Raw genomic sequence first — 15,686 nt, 5'->3', positions numbered from 1 at the left:
ATGGTAGCAACACAACATGACAACAACATGGTAAGCAACACAGCCTATAAAATGACTATTTTTTGGGAATATAGAAAGTGATGTGTAGGAACTATAATATTTCATTGATATTTCTGATGTGCGTAGCCTTCACGGATACCATGGGATGATGCGCCGCACTCTAAGCTGATAAACCGTTTTTTTGCAAAAAATAATATGGGATGCATGCCAGCATAGCCACTACACAACACAACACTAAACAATACATTAATTGCACTATAACGGTGCACACAAACTGTTAGGGCCTACATAAATATGTCCCAACAGCAGAGTCCCAACACCTTAACCCTGCTACACCTGGCTATCAGAGGAGCCTTGTCTGGCAGCAAAACAGTTCATTCAGCCTGATTTACTGCCTTAAAAAAAACATATGGCTGACAAATGTGGTTTCTACTGACAATTGAGATGTACTAACTATGGCATAAGGGGATGACAAGCGGATAAGAGGCAATCAGTAATTTCAATTAAGACATTAATGAGCGAGCTAGGACAGATCTAGTCAATATACCTATTTGTTCAGCACTTTTGAAATGTACAGCTACAGAATTCAGAACATGGGCTGTACTTAGTGTTCTCCCTGTACACCAAGTCAGAACCGTAGGATAAATGAAGGGGGCATATAAAAAGACAATGAAAGCTCTTACAAAATGTGTTTTTTACATTTCTCTAAAACAGGTTACAGGCCACATGTGCACCACCAAGTCAGAACAGTAGGCGAAATTAAGAGGTGAAAATAGACCAAATTATTAGGGTGAGGCACATGGGCTGGTAACAGATTACTACACAACATACACTTAGTGTTACTTTATTAGCTACAGTATAAATATCTCCCTGGCATATTACATCATTTATGCAGCAGCATACAATACATTTCTGGACTCACCATCATGTACTGTATTCACTTGAACAGGAAGGTGGCGCGGCGGTCCTTCATGGGCAAATTTTGTCATAAAACTTTCATCAAAGTCTGGCATTCTCTGGATTTATGGTGCTTTCAAGACAACTGGGAACCCGGGGAAAAAAAGCTTGAATCATGACATCAGTGATCTTCAGGTCGTAGCTCTAGAAAGAGGCCCGTGTTCCCGATTTACAATTCCGAGTTGGATGAACTTTCAAAACATATTTTCCCAGTCATAGCTCGTTTTTCCCCAAGTTCCCAGTCTTGAACTTACTAAAGTCTGATTTTGCAGTTCCGAGTTAAGTTGTTTTGAGCTTGGCACAAATCATGCTTCATTGACAGCATGGCCAATGTTGACTGTTTATCATTATAAACTAGGAAGAGACCCTTAATCAAAGACTTGAGACCACAAAGCCACTCCACTGAATAGCAGGCTAATGATTGTTTTGCAATGCTTGCAGTTAGCCACGGATTCCTTCCAAACCACTCATTGTTGAATTTTCGATTTCCAACTTGTGTAATGTTCATGTCCAATGGCCGATGAGCACCGATACATTTGATCTATAATTTCTCTTCATATCACAAGGATTAAAAAGGATTTGCCAGTAGAATGTCACCTTGATTCATGACTGCTAGCTAAGATTTTGAAAGTATGATGTTGACATGATCAGTCCAATCAAAGCTACTGTAGATATAACGTGATTTGATGTCATTTTATCTGTGGCCAATGACCTTGAGCCTTCTTGGATGGGCACTTCTAATGTAACTATGGCAGCACCCAAGGGGCTTGAATTTTCGAGCTCTACCCTTAGACTTGGCGGTTTGCAGCCTTGGAAAGGAAAAGTACATCAATTAACTCAAGGTTAGGATTTGGGCGTTGGGTAATCTGATCCTAGGGCATCTTCTGCCGCCATCTCAACCTCTTTTCCCCCCTAAGAATAAAAATGGAAATGCAGGCATATTGGCTGCTCAAAATACACAGGTCTAGGAAAAGTGCAGACAGCTTTGCCATAAAACCCTAGTCCACAAATCTTTGTCAAAGTAGAGCAATAAATGTATGTAGCTACAATCAGACATTTAAATTGCATATCTGAGCTCAAACAACAATGTAAAAGCAAACACATATTTCAGAGGACTTTATTTTTTTCATGTAAACCAACATGCCTGGTCTACATTTCTGTTTGACCGTTTGGAACTTGGGAGTTTACAGAAGCATTTTAATCCATTATGACTTCAGCACCAACTAAGTTGTATTGTTGTGTAGGTGTAGAGTTAAGATATTTTATTCTAACTATGGGTAAAATAAATAAAAAACACCCATAAATGACTCCTTACACATAATATGTCTGAAGATTAGAACGATCAACATGTCCCTTTGTTCTAACATCAGGTCATGTCAGAACAGAACATTCATTGACAAATAACAAACCTAGAATATTTGACATTACCACTTTAAAGCATATTAGAACTGACTGGCAACATAACACATTTGTATTGAGAATGCAAACCGGCATGGTTTTTGGAATGCATACATCACACCTACTGACTGTAGCATCTTTCTTTCCTTGCCGTATCGCCCTCGACAACACAAGTTTTCACCATAGACCCAAAGACATAACATTCAGGTCCGGTTTGCACAGATTACACCTAGTCCTGGATTTTAAACACCATAGCAATAGTCCAGTGCTAAGCTTGATCTGTGTACGGGAAACCGGCCCTTAGACAGTTGGTAGCAGAGGCATTTGATCTCCTCAGCGTTGTTATGATCTACAATATATATACTGGACATCCCAGGCAGTAAGTACCACAGACAACAAGTACCATTGTTTACAACCAAATTAAAAACACATTCATCTCTCTTTATATATATATATATAAAATAAATAATATATTCTCTCCATACGTCAAACATAGCAGACATTTCCATAACATACTGGATGCTATAGCAGTACATAACATTTAACCAAAACAGTGATTTTATATTATTTAAATACTTAGTTTGACTCTTGGGAGAGAATGCAGAACATTACTGGAGTGCCCGGAGCACGACCCCTCTCTTCTGCACGACCCCTCTCTTCTGCACGACCCCTCTCTTCTGCACGACCCCTCTCTTCTGTACAGTATGTGCGTTACAAAATGCATTCATTGTTGGGGTCATTACACTCCGAGAACAGACATTTTGTGCTGGCAGAGGGTCAGACTTCTGAGGCATCGAAGAACAATCCATTAGTAACATTCAGTGAGGACCCATGCAACCATTCGTTTCTTATCTGTTCATTCTTTCCAGTCACATTTGACTCCGCCTTGTCAGTGATTTCACTCAATAAATGTGTCAATGTCAAGTATGAAAAACCCCAACCACGCCTTACCATTCTTAATTTAGGTGCAGCTTTCCGCAGGGAAAACGGTATCAAATGCAGCATGTTGAAACTGTTCTTGTTCGGTCTGTTAAAGGGACAGGTGATTGCATCCCCAGGATTTATTCAATTACCTCTGATATGGTCTTAGCCTGGTCCCAGATCTGTTTGTGCTCTCTTGCCAACTCTGGCACCAGGCTAGTACGGTCCAACAAGATCAGTACAGAACCAAGTTGTTACTCGCTGAACCGTCCTCTATATTTGACACCGTCCCCGAGGCTATTACTTAGTGCTAGTGCATGCTGATAACATGACCTGCTCTAGTCTCAAACTTGGGTACAGAGCATATTTAGATTCTACTCCAACAGACACAGCATTTGATATGGTCCTCGCCTATAAAATGTTTTAAAATATATATTAGGATAACCGTTGTTCCCTTCATTTCAGTTAGTACTTAAATAACAACAATAAATACAGTACTTGAATTGTAATCAAACTTGTAGATCTGATTCCTGGCTGGCTTAGACTTCAGACCAGTTGATGAGAATCAGAGCAGTCTAAAAGGGAGGTGGAGTCTGTTCTGACGCAGGAGAAGAACAATGTCCCCAGGCTGGAAGCTGGGAACGTAGAGGTATCATTTCTCTGAAGTCATAGCAGCAGCCATGGGAGTCCTTATGGTGCCGCGGGCGGCGGCTGCCAGCTCCTCGATCTCTGCATTTAGCTTCCTGATCACCCACTCCATCGCCTCACGACCCTGATGGAGGAAGAGGAGACAAATTGGAAGTTGAATTATTTATTTTTTTAAACGATATAAATGATCTCAGATTTCAAAAGGACATAGCCTGGTCCCAGATCTGGTTGTGTTGTATAGCTCCGATGGAAGTTGTCATGCCAAACATGAGCATAGGTGTAGGCTATACAGCACGAAGAGATCTGAGACCAAGCTATCATGGACATGAGTTTTTTCAAACTACATGAAAACATAAGTGTTTCTCTAACCAGTCACCTGAGTAGGTGAGGTGAAGACAGAGATCACGTACCTTGCCTGCGTTTGCAGAGATGGTGCTAGCCATAACTCCCTCCAGGTAGCTACTCAGACTAACCCCTTTGACTGAGATGAGAGCTTCTTGAGTCAATATCGTCCTGCACAGACAAGAGTGGAGAATTTGTCTAAAAAAATATATATATATATTCATGTAATGCATTTATCCTTAATTTAACCAGGGAAGTCACATTGGAGTCTCCCATTTCAAGTAGCCCCTGATACACTGTAAGCATGGCACAAAGTCTTACTTGGTTTAACTGTACTTACTTCTCTGCGTCATCAGGATGTGGTCTGTATGTAAGCTTCTCATCCACTGACACCAGGTTAGTGAATGTGATCTGCAGAGAGAGAGAGAGAGAGAGAGAGAGAGAGAATCATAGAGGCAGACAGCATTAGACATGTTTGGGGTTTAATGTAATATACACATTCACTCTAAATTACTGTGAACTATACTGAAAAAAAAACTATAAAAGCAACATGTAAAGTGTTGGTCCCATGTTTCATGAGCTGAAATAAAATATCTCAGAAATGTTCCATACGCACAAACCTTATCGCTCTTATTTTAGTGCACAAATTTGTTTACCTCCCTGTTAGAGAGCATTTCTTCTTTGCCAAGATAATCCATCCACTTGACAGATGTGGCATATCAAGAAGCTGATTAAACAGCATGATCATTACACAGGTGCACCCTGTGCTAATAAAAGGCCACTCTAAAATGTGCAGTTTTGTCATACAACACAATGCCACAGATATTTTGAGGGAGCATGCAATTGTCATGCTGACTGCAGGAATGTCCACCAGAGCTGTTGCCAGAGAATTTAATGTTAATTTCTCTACCATAAACCGCCTCCAACCTTGTTTTAGAGAATTTGGCAGTACGTCCAACTGGCCTCAGAACTGCAGACCACGTGTAACCACGCCAGCCAAGGACCTCCGAATCAGTCTTCTTCACCTGCGGGATCGTCAGAACAGCATTTCTGTCTGTAATAAAGCCCTTTGGTGGGGAACTGTTTCTGATTGGTTGGGCCTGCCTCCCCAGTGGGCGGGCCTGCCTCCCCAGTGGGCGGGCCTGCCTCCCCTGCCCAGTTATGTGAAATCCATAGATTAGGGCCTAATGAATTTATTTCAATTGACTAATTTCCTTATATGAACTGTAACTCAGTAAAATCATAGAAATTGTTGCATGTTGCGTTTATATTTTTGTTCAGTATAGAACAAGGTAGACCTTCCATAAATATTACACCATTTGACTCATTGCATTCAGGGTTCCTCAGTTTTCAGACATACTCATCTGCTATTGGAAATGAGACCAGGACAGCTTCCAGAGTTTCAGGTTCTTCAACACAGCATGTTTTGTAAATGGTTACAGGTCTGGTCTTGTAACAAACTCTAATGCAACAGCCAGGCTATAGGTCTACAACATGCCACCTACGAAACAGATATACACTGAGTGTACAAAACTTTAAAAACACCGTGGTAATACTGAGTTGCACCCCCCCCCCCAAAGGATGTCCTTTGGGTGGTGGACTATTCTTGATACACATGGGAAACTGTTGTGTGAAAAACCCAGCAGCGTTGCAGTTCTTGACACAAACCGGTGCGCCTGGCACCTACTACCATACCCGTTCAAAGACACTTAAATATTTTGTCTTGCCCATTCACTATCTGAATGGCACACATACACAATCCATGTCTCAATTGTCTCAAGGTTTTAAAATCATTATTTAACCTGTCTCCTCCCCTTCATCTACACGGATTGAAATGGATTTAACAAGTGACATCAATAAAGGATCATAGCTTTCACCTGGTCAGTCTGTGTCATGGAAAGAGCAGGTGTTCCTAATGTTTACTACACTCTGAGACATACACTATGTCAACAAGTATTATATACAACAGTATGCTGAAATCAGAAAAAGTTTCAGAACTCACATTTGAAGATTGAAGCTCGAATGTCTTTTCAACGGGGTCCACTACAGAATGTTCCTGGATGTAGGTGCACGTCTGTGTTCTGCCAATGATCTGGAATGAGAGAGACAACAAATTGATCAGAACCCAAATGATCAAAGCACCAGACCCGGCCCTGTTTAGTGTCATTCAAATGTCCTGACAGAGCACAGTTTCCATCCTGCACTGATCTCAACGGCCTAGCCAGTAGTAACACATGTATCAGACGGTTTCCTTTGTGCACTAGCTAGACATATAGGACATGTCTATGGACAAGTCAGATAATGCTGGATCTAACAGATTGGTTAATCTGGTTTCTCAGTAATCTACTGTACACTTGGCCTCCACTCAACAGTCCACTCATTTATAATATTGTTCTTTTCTAAAAGTCGGTCATATTTTCTGTCTCAGTTAATTAGCAGTCTCAGAGATTCCCCGACGACGTCAATGCCCTGTGAGTGATTTTGGCCGGTTTATGTGCTAGACTTTTTTTTTTTAAAAGGACTTAACAGGGATATTAATAGCAATTTTGTGACCACGTGGCCCAATCTACACAATTGCTATTAATATCACTGCTACCCAGACCTTTTGTGACCACGTGCCCCAATCTACACAAAGTCTGGGTAGTAGTGCTGATCTAGGATCACTTTTACCTTTCAGATCATAATAAATTAGATGTCCTGCCTGTTTGTCCCTGTCCGGGGGTATCATCGGACAGGGCCACAGTGTCTCCTGACCCCTCTTGTCTCAGCCTCCAGTATTTATGCTGCAGTAGTTTATGTGTCGGGGGGCTAGGGTCAGTCTGTTATATCTGGAGTATTTCTCCTGTCTTATCCTGTGTCCTGTGTGAATTTAAGTATGCTCTCTAATTCTCTCTCTCGGAGGACCTGAGCCCTAGGACCATGCCTCAGGACTACCTGGCCTGATGACTCCTTGCTGTCCCCAGTCCACCTGGTCGTGCTGCTGCTCCAGTTTCAACTGTTCTATGGAACCCTGATCTGTTCACCGGACGTGCTACCTGTCCCAGACCTGCTGTTATCAACTCTCTAGAGACAGCAAGAGCAGTAGAGCTACTCTGAATGATCGGCTATGAAAAGCCAACTGACATTTACTCCTGAGGTGCTGACCTGTTGCACCCTCTACAACCACTGTGATTATTATTATTTGACCCTGCTGGTCATCTATGAACATTTTAACATCTTGGCCATGTTCTATTATAATCTCCACCCGACACAACCAGAAGAGGACTGGTCACCCCTCATTGCCTGGTTCCTCTCTAGGTTTCTTCCTAGGTTCTGGCCTTTCTAGGGAGTTTTTCCTAGCCACCGTGCTTCTACACCTGCATTGCTTGCTGTTTGGGGTTTTAGGCTGGTATCTCTACAGAATTTTGTGACATCAGCTGATGTAAGAAGGGCTTTATAAATGCATTTGATTGCTTGATGTATATGGACATGGGGAACCTGATCCTAGATCAGCACTCCTACTATGAGAGGCTTTTTGCATTGAAGCCCAGGAGACAGTGTCCTGTCAATGATTTGGCCGGTGCAGGAGCAAGACTGTCAAAGGACTCTGCCGACCTTCCTTCCCAGGATACAAACCAGAGTTGAGTAGTCTCGTCACAGCACCAGTTTCTGGGGGCTAAGATTAAAGGACCAGGCAAGGGAGGAGCACAGCGGTTAATGCTTCCATAGTACTAGACTATGGGTCAGATCAGAGCTCTGGAGATGACCTCATATCAATGGAAAAATAATAGGAATATTTGCCCCCAAAAAACTGAAGAATATGATGTGTATGAACTGTCATTTTAAAACTGAAGTTATAGTCTACCTGGTCAATAAATGAAGATTCAATTAATCACCTAATCTTTTACAATGCCTTCATAGTCATAATAGTCATAACTGTAATCTTGTGGCAATTTGCATATGCAGCAAACAGCAAACTAATTATGGACAGTGTTTAATAGCTACACCAGACAAGAACATGGTGATGAGACTGGAAACCATTCAAAGCAGCCCTGAGTAGGCCCCTCCCACCACCTGTTACAGCAGGCCCCTCCCTCCACCTGTTACAGCAGGCCCCTCCCTCCACCTGTTACAGCAGGCCCCTGGCAGCATAGGTAGAGGTCTGCCTGTTACATCACTGATAAGAGGGTTGTGTTTTATAGGGGTAGCTCTGTACTGAGCAGACAGGATTATGTTTTATAGGGGTAGCTCTGTACTGAGCAGACAGGATTATGTTTTATAGGGGTAGCTCTGTACTGAGCAGACAGGATTATGTTTTATAGGGGTAGCTCTGTACTGAGCAGACAGGATTATGTTTTATAGGGGTAGCTCTGTACTGAGCAGACAGGATTATGTTTTATAGGGACAGTTCTGTACTGAGCAGACAGGATTATGTTTTATAGGGGTAGCTCTGTACTGAGCAGACAGGATTATGTTTTATAGGGGTAGCTCTGTACTGCCAGGACAGGATACTAGGAACAGAAATGGCACCAGCTTGTTCAGGACAGCATGTGCCAGACATAGAGCAATGCAGTCTCGTGCCACGGGTAGCGGTGGGCAGCGAGCCTGCTACTCTTACCCCCCCAATCCCCTATGTCCAGGAATAGCACCCTACGGCTGGGAGTATTGGGGGCCAAGGTCAACTACTGCATAATGGAGGAGGCATTGCCTGGCCTGACGCAGAGTGTGTGTGAGAATGTGTAACTGAGAATGTGTAACTTCACATATGGCTGTGAAGCTAGGCTATGACCTCGAGTAACACTGAGGCTGGGGGTACTAGGAGCAGTCTACCAGGAGGAGTCTCAACCCATGACACCCCACAATTTTTGTGACACCCCACGCAGCAGTTGAAAGGTTTGAAACAGCAGGTTTGTTGTCCAGTCAAAAGATACCGTCTTGCTGTACTTTCATTTTATGGAGCTTGACGTATTTGCGCGATAAACATTTAATTTTCTATTTCTAGGGCTATTGCAGAGAAAATGCTGAACGAAAAGGCTAGTATGACACTCAGCCTGCTTACTATTATGTTGCTAAAGTAGAATCTACTGTGATAGATCAGAATGAAAGACAGGATCTATCTAGAGCCTGTATAGCTCTACGTGTTTGAATTTCTATAAAAATAACAACAAAAAATACTTACCGACTTGACGATGGAGGGCAGGCCCCACTCAGCGCTCAGCAGTCTGTTGCTGTGCAGGCGTCCCCGTGTGTCCACACTACGGTCCAACACATCCACCCCAAACACACTGGGGTTCATGGGGTTGGGGTACTTCTGCATGGCAGCCTTGGTGACTGTCTCCCAAGGATGGCTGTAGAGGGGAGAAGAGTTTATCACCATTCAATTTATGCACGTTTTTACTGATATCCACATGGCAGTCAGACACTGAAATCCATGGAAAAACCACACACACACACACACTTTCTTTAACATTGAAGTTGAAATCACAAGTACAATTCATGACAATATGTATATTTATTTAAACACTTGTGTGGATGAAACAGGTGCCGTTTAGAGCTATGAACATTCATCTATTTATGTGCCACAGCCTCTACGAGTTGATTATTATTCCTCGATGCAGTGAGCAGGACAGGGCAACATGCTCTGAGAACAGATATGTAAGTCTAAAACCTCACTGGTTTAATTCAGCTCCGTCTACATAGTAGCTGAGTGTCAACCTTTTTTTTTAACCGGTGATTTGACTTGTAAAATAGCCTAAATGTATCCACGGATTGATTCTTTCATCTAGGTTGTCATGGAGACCGAAGCCATGTGTTTGCGGCGTGACGCATCTCGGAGGCGCGTCAAGAACTAGGCGAAAGGTTGCGGTTGCTACTACGACGAGCTAACTGGTTACGCAATTCCACTGCAACCTGACACTGACCGCTAGAAGCTGTCGATTTAAAATATCAGATGCTGTTCAACAATACAAACTGCATGGGTCAGGATTCTCACAGTCATTGAAAGAAAAGAAAAAACAATAACTAGCTAGCTAGCGTTTGCTGACTTAACTCAAATCCACATGGGATACAAGTTACAAATCGTGAAGTTGAGTTCTTCAGTCAGTTAATTCAAGACAAAAGCGATACTAAACGAAACAACACGAACAAATCAATGACTAGATAGAAATCTGGCTACTCACTTGAAAATGTGTTCCGATGTCCAGATCTTCATTGTCGGTGAGATGGGGAGCTTAGGAGTGAATCAGCCGGTGATTGCAGTCACACTGTTGGGAAAACCGCCCACGTTTAGAAAAGACCCAGCGCAAACCCCCACCCCCTACATACGACGCGCAGTCATGGGACATGTGTTTGTGATGGCGCACTTCCGCCGCATTCCCCGGCGTTGATTGACAGCGGTCGACAACGCACAGACAAAGTGGAGGGAAAAAACGCACGCGCCTACTAGACAGGACGTTCTTCTGGCAGGCACAAGTTTTGGCATGTTGGCGTGTGCATGTTCGTTATATCAAATCCAAATTTGAATAACTACCTATGAGGTAGACTTACTGTTAAACCCATTTTTATTCATTGAATAAATAAAACATATATTAACAGTAATGTTTTTCAACGATTATTTGCTTTCTCTCCTAAATAGGATCTCTATCCTCTAGCTCAGGGGTGTCAAACTCCTTCCATGGAGGACCTAGTGTCTGCAGGTTTTTGTTTTTACCTTTCAATTAAGACCTAGACAACCAGTGAGTGGAGTTATTTACTCATTAGGGACCTTAATTCATTGATCAAGTACAAGGGCGCAGCGAAAACACTGCAGCCACTCGGCCCACCGTGGGATGTGTTTGACACGTCCTCTAGACTATTCCACTTTCCACATAGGATCACAGTATAGTAAAAACAACTGGACAATGTTTCCATGTATCCCCTTCAGTGAGGTTACATAACTCCTCACTCAGTGTGGGTCCAACCTTGATCCTGAATAAACATGGTCTTGGATGTGGTCATTGCCCAACCTTTTGATTGGTTAAACATTTCCTCTGAGTATAGAGCTACTGCAGAGATGACTGAATGCTTGGTCATTATCCTCTGGTATGGATTATATAATTTCCTTCTAACCTACATTCCCATCACAAGAGGTTGGTTGGTGGCACCTTAATTGGGGAGAACGGGCTCGTGGTAATGGCTGGAGCGGAATAGTTGGAATGGTATCAAATACATCAAACCCATGGTTTCCAGGTGTTTGATGCCATTCCATTTGCTCCATTCCAGCCATTATTATGGGCCGTCCTCCCCTCAGCAACCTCCACTGAGGCTACATGGCCTTTAGTCCATAGAATAGTCTCTGTCTTCAGGTGGCACAGTTCATGGGTCTTTCAGCCTGATCTGAGCATATTATGACTGTACAAAAGGGGGGATTCCGCTGCCTTGTCAAATGGTCTTATCAAACTGGACAGAGACAGTCACAAGTAATCTCTCTCTGTCAGATGGGAGGAGTGGGAGGGAATTCTGTGCCAAATGTACCCACTGACTGAGTTCTAGCTACTGTATGTTGTTGTAGCGTTACTGGGCTTTAAAACCAGACGTAGGATATTGTTCATTGACAATAATGTTTGAACTTGGAAGAACCACACAAAATAAGCACACAGAGAACTATTGTTATAATGGAGAATTTTAATAATATAATACAAATGGTTCACAATATCACACTGAATACATTGATAAAATTGCTGAGGCACAAAATAATTAGCAAATAGAACATTATACTCCCCTTTTTAAATACAGCTTTTTTAATTTGCATATGATCTCAATCAAGTTTGGGAAATCTGGTAGTCTACATTACAACATTGACAGAATTTGTTATCTATATTTGTCAGAGATTCTTTCCTGATCTATTCAGTTTCATTAAAAAAAACATGAAATAGGCCTACATCAGTATACAAATGCAGACAATTGACACTGCATTACAGCTCTCTATTACCACACTGTACATTTCATTAAACAGGCAATTATCCTGATATCTCCTTTGGACACTATGACGCAAATACTAGAGTAGGGCCAGAAGTTCTTCCTGACCTCATGACCTGACCTGGAAAAACCCTGGGCCCTTGTTATAAACTATCAGGAAAAACTCTTGTTGAAGCTTCCAGACACAGCCTTGCTGCTCAGAACCGAGAAGACAGTGACGACATGATTCTTCCACACAACATATGATGCCACATCTACTCAGCTATAGTCTCAATGGTTTCAATAGTCTCTGTCACAGTCTCCATCGTCGTAACTTCCGTACTCTGAACTCTCGTTGCAGCCGGTGAAGCCGACTTTTCCCCAGCCACCTCCTCGGGCCCCCAACCCTCGTCAGCCGTGGCATCCTGGTACTGCTGGTACTCGGACACCAGGTCATTCAGATTGTTCTCTGCCTCTGTGAACTCCATCTCGTCCATGCCCTCGCCAGTGTACCAGTGCAGGAAGGCCTTGCGCCTGAACATGAGTGAGAACTGGTCTCCTACACGACGGAATATCTCCTGAATGGCCGTGTTGTTGCCAATGAAGGTGGAGGCCATTGTGAGCCCCCGAGGTGGGATGTCACATACGGATACTTTACAGTTGTGAGGGATCCAGTCCACAAAGTAGTTGCTGTTCCTCTGTTGCATCATCAGCATCTGTTCGTCCACTTCCTTGGTGGACATCTTGCCACGGAACATCCCAGCCACGGTCAGATAGCGCCCTCTTCGGGGATCGCAGGCGGTCATCATATTACGGGCATCAAACATCTGCTGGGTGAGCTCGGGCACGGAGAGGGTGCGGTACTTCTGGCTGCCGCGAGCTGTGAGAGGTGCAAAGCCCGACATGAAAAAGTGGAGGCGGGGAAAGGGCACCATGTTGACAGCTAACTTCCTCAGATCGGCGTTGAGCTGGCCTGGGAACCTCAGGGAGGTCGTGACCCCGCTCATGGTCATGCACACCAGGTGGTTCAGGTCACCGTAGGTCGGGTTGGTGAGCTTCAACGTACGGAAGCAGATGTCATAGAGAGCCTCATTGTCAATGCAGAAGGTCTCATCCGTGTTCTCTAGGAGCTGGTGGATGGACAGCGTGGCATTGTAGGGCTCCACTACGACGTCTGACACCTTTGGCGAGGGCAGGACACTGAAGCTGGTCATGATGCGATCGGGGTACTCCTCGCGGATCTTGTTGATGATGAGGGTGCCCATGCCGGACCCCGTCCCGCCACCTAGGGAGTGGACGAACTGGAAGCCCTGAAGGCAGTCGCATCCCTCGCTCTCCTGACGCACCCTGTCAATCACGGTGTCCACAAGCTCTGCTCCCTCTGTATAGTGACCCTTGGCCCAGTTGTTCCCAGCACCAGAGTTTCCTATTCCATAGAAACCGGCAGAAAGAGAATTGTGCCCATCATGTTAGTGCAACTAACTTACATTGTAAATAAGAAGTTCTCCAGCGATTTCTGAACATTTACTGCGATATCCCAAATATAAATACAGTAAAATATGCACAACTGCAACCTTCAAGGTGTAGTGCATTCAAGGACTTGGTCTGACAGGAATCCGTGATGTCATCAGCCTCCCCCCTTGAGGAACAATAAAGGAACCTACACTGACCTGGACCACCTATTGAGATGTGCCTTTTGTGAAGTAAATCGTGTGTTAAATGAGTTGAAAAGGAGACTGGAGTGCCACTTTAAACGTAAAAAAGTGAAATATCCCTTTAAGATACAGTATGCATATTACAATAGTGTCAAAAGAGTATCATTATTGAGTTTCCATCATCATCAATAACTTTGATTAGATCTACCGTTTCTGTCATCAATAACTTTGATTAGATGTACAGTTTCTGTCATCAATAACTTTGATTAGATGTACAGTTTCTGTCATCAATAACTTTGATTAGATGTACAGTTTCTGTCATCAATAACTTTGATTAGATCTACCGTTTCTGTCATCAATAACTTTGATTAGATGTACAGTTACTCTCACCGTGTATAAAGTTATCTGGCCTGAAGAGAGCTCCTATGCGGCTACCCCTGACACTGTCCATGGTCCCTGGTTCTAGGTCAAGGAGCAGGCCCCGGGGAACATATTTACCACCTGGAAGAACAAATGAACATGTCATAAATGATTTGCAGTTGGTCCAAGATAATATATCTTGATAGTCTTGTGGACTGAAGAACTCTCTTCATTTTTCAATAATGTATCCATTTCTCTTACCGTTTGCCTCGTTGAAGTAGACGTTGAGCCTCTCCAGCTGAAGAGGATCATCCCCCTCATACATTCCTGTAGGACTGATTCCATGCTCCTCGCTGATCACCTCCCAAAACTGTAAAGACATTGATACACAGTAAAGCTATATATCCGCGTTGTATATTTTGAGCGTGACCTGCCCAAGAAAAACACAGAACCAGGAAAAACTCAGGCCCTAATGATAACTCCCCCAGACCCCAACAGATGCCCCAATACACACATTATGATGACGTGTGAGCCATCCATAGTGGTGAACTGTAGCTAAAATCTAACGCATCATACAGTTGCTCTTGCTTGTCCTCAGCAGCAGCCATGATAAAAATGTCCCACCCTTCAATGTGCTGCCTTCTGCTACTTCCTCCTTATCTCTGAGCAGAGTGCCCCTTGGGGACCTCCCTGTCACTCACTCAACAACCACCACGGCAGGCAACGTGCCAGCACCCAATAACTTGTTCAATATACACTGTTTCAAACATTAAAAAATATATATATTACACTCAAGAGAAGGCCAATTGATTGACATGTATAGGTATGTTGTGCTTTACTACTCTGTGATTAGTATATGAAAGGCATCAACATTATCATCAAGTAACATACCCTACTGTACCAGTTTCCAAGTCTCATTGCATGTAAATAAAGTATATATATATATTGTATTTGCAGTGGAAGTATATATATTTTATTTCTAGTGGAAGTATATATACTGTATTTGCAGTGGAAGTATATATATTTTATTTCTAGTGGAATTATATATACTGCATTTGCAGTGGAAGTATATATATATATATATTGTATTTGCAGTAGAAGTATATATACTGTGATTGGAATCAAGATAAGCATAGAGCTAAAGCATGTATAGTGTTTAAAAAACACATTTAATCCATCTGAATATAAAACAGTTCATTTATCAACCCTTCAGTGAGTAAAAAACACATTTAACCCCTTTGAATATACAACATTTAATTTATCAAACCTTCGCTGAATAAAAAATACATTTAACCCCTTTGAATATAAAACTGTTAATTTATCAACCCTTCAGTGAATAAAAAAATACTTTTAACTAATTTGAATAGTAAACAGTACATTTACCTTAGAGCCTATCTGATTTCCACACTGTCCAATCTGTAGATGTACAATTTCACGCATGATGAGCGAGCTAAAGACTGCTAACACACAAGGGCGTCTGACATGACACTG

The 15,686-nt window shown here is 42.8% G+C and overlaps 2 protein-coding genes across 2 annotated transcripts; both read right to left on the bottom strand.

Moving 5' to 3' along the window:
- Nucleotides 1–2,058: 2,058 nt before the first annotated feature.
- LOC120057729 (PRELI domain containing protein 3B-like) lies at nucleotides 2,059–10,558 on the bottom strand. The gene is made up of 6 exons (XM_039006213.1): nucleotides 10,425–10,558; nucleotides 9,425–9,593; nucleotides 6,269–6,358; nucleotides 4,607–4,677; nucleotides 4,335–4,437; nucleotides 2,059–4,048 (listed from the first exon to the last, which is right to left on the bottom strand). Exons 1-6 carry the CDS (start codon nucleotides 10,454–10,456, stop codon nucleotides 3,929–3,931), a joined length of 585 nt encoding a protein of 194 aa, XP_038862141.1. The 5' UTR covers nucleotides 10,457–10,558; the 3' UTR covers nucleotides 2,059–3,928.
- A 1,329-nt stretch (nucleotides 10,559–11,887) lies between these two features.
- On the bottom strand, nucleotides 11,888–15,686 carry LOC120057721 (tubulin beta-6 chain-like). The gene is made up of 4 exons (XM_039006206.1): nucleotides 15,579–15,686; nucleotides 14,457–14,565; nucleotides 14,226–14,336; nucleotides 11,888–13,606 (listed from the first exon to the last, which is right to left on the bottom strand). Exons 1-4 carry the CDS (start codon nucleotides 15,633–15,635, stop codon nucleotides 12,456–12,458), a joined length of 1,428 nt encoding a protein of 475 aa, XP_038862134.1. The 5' UTR covers nucleotides 15,636–15,686; the 3' UTR covers nucleotides 11,888–12,455.

Source organism: Salvelinus namaycush, chromosome 2 (genome assembly GCF_016432855.1).
Source record: "Salvelinus namaycush isolate Seneca chromosome 2, SaNama_1.0, whole genome shotgun sequence".
NCBI lineage: Eukaryota > Metazoa > Chordata > Actinopteri > Salmoniformes > Salmonidae > Salvelinus > Salvelinus namaycush.
Note: the sequence above shows the minus strand (reverse complement) of the source record. Positions and strands in the feature narration are given on the sequence as shown.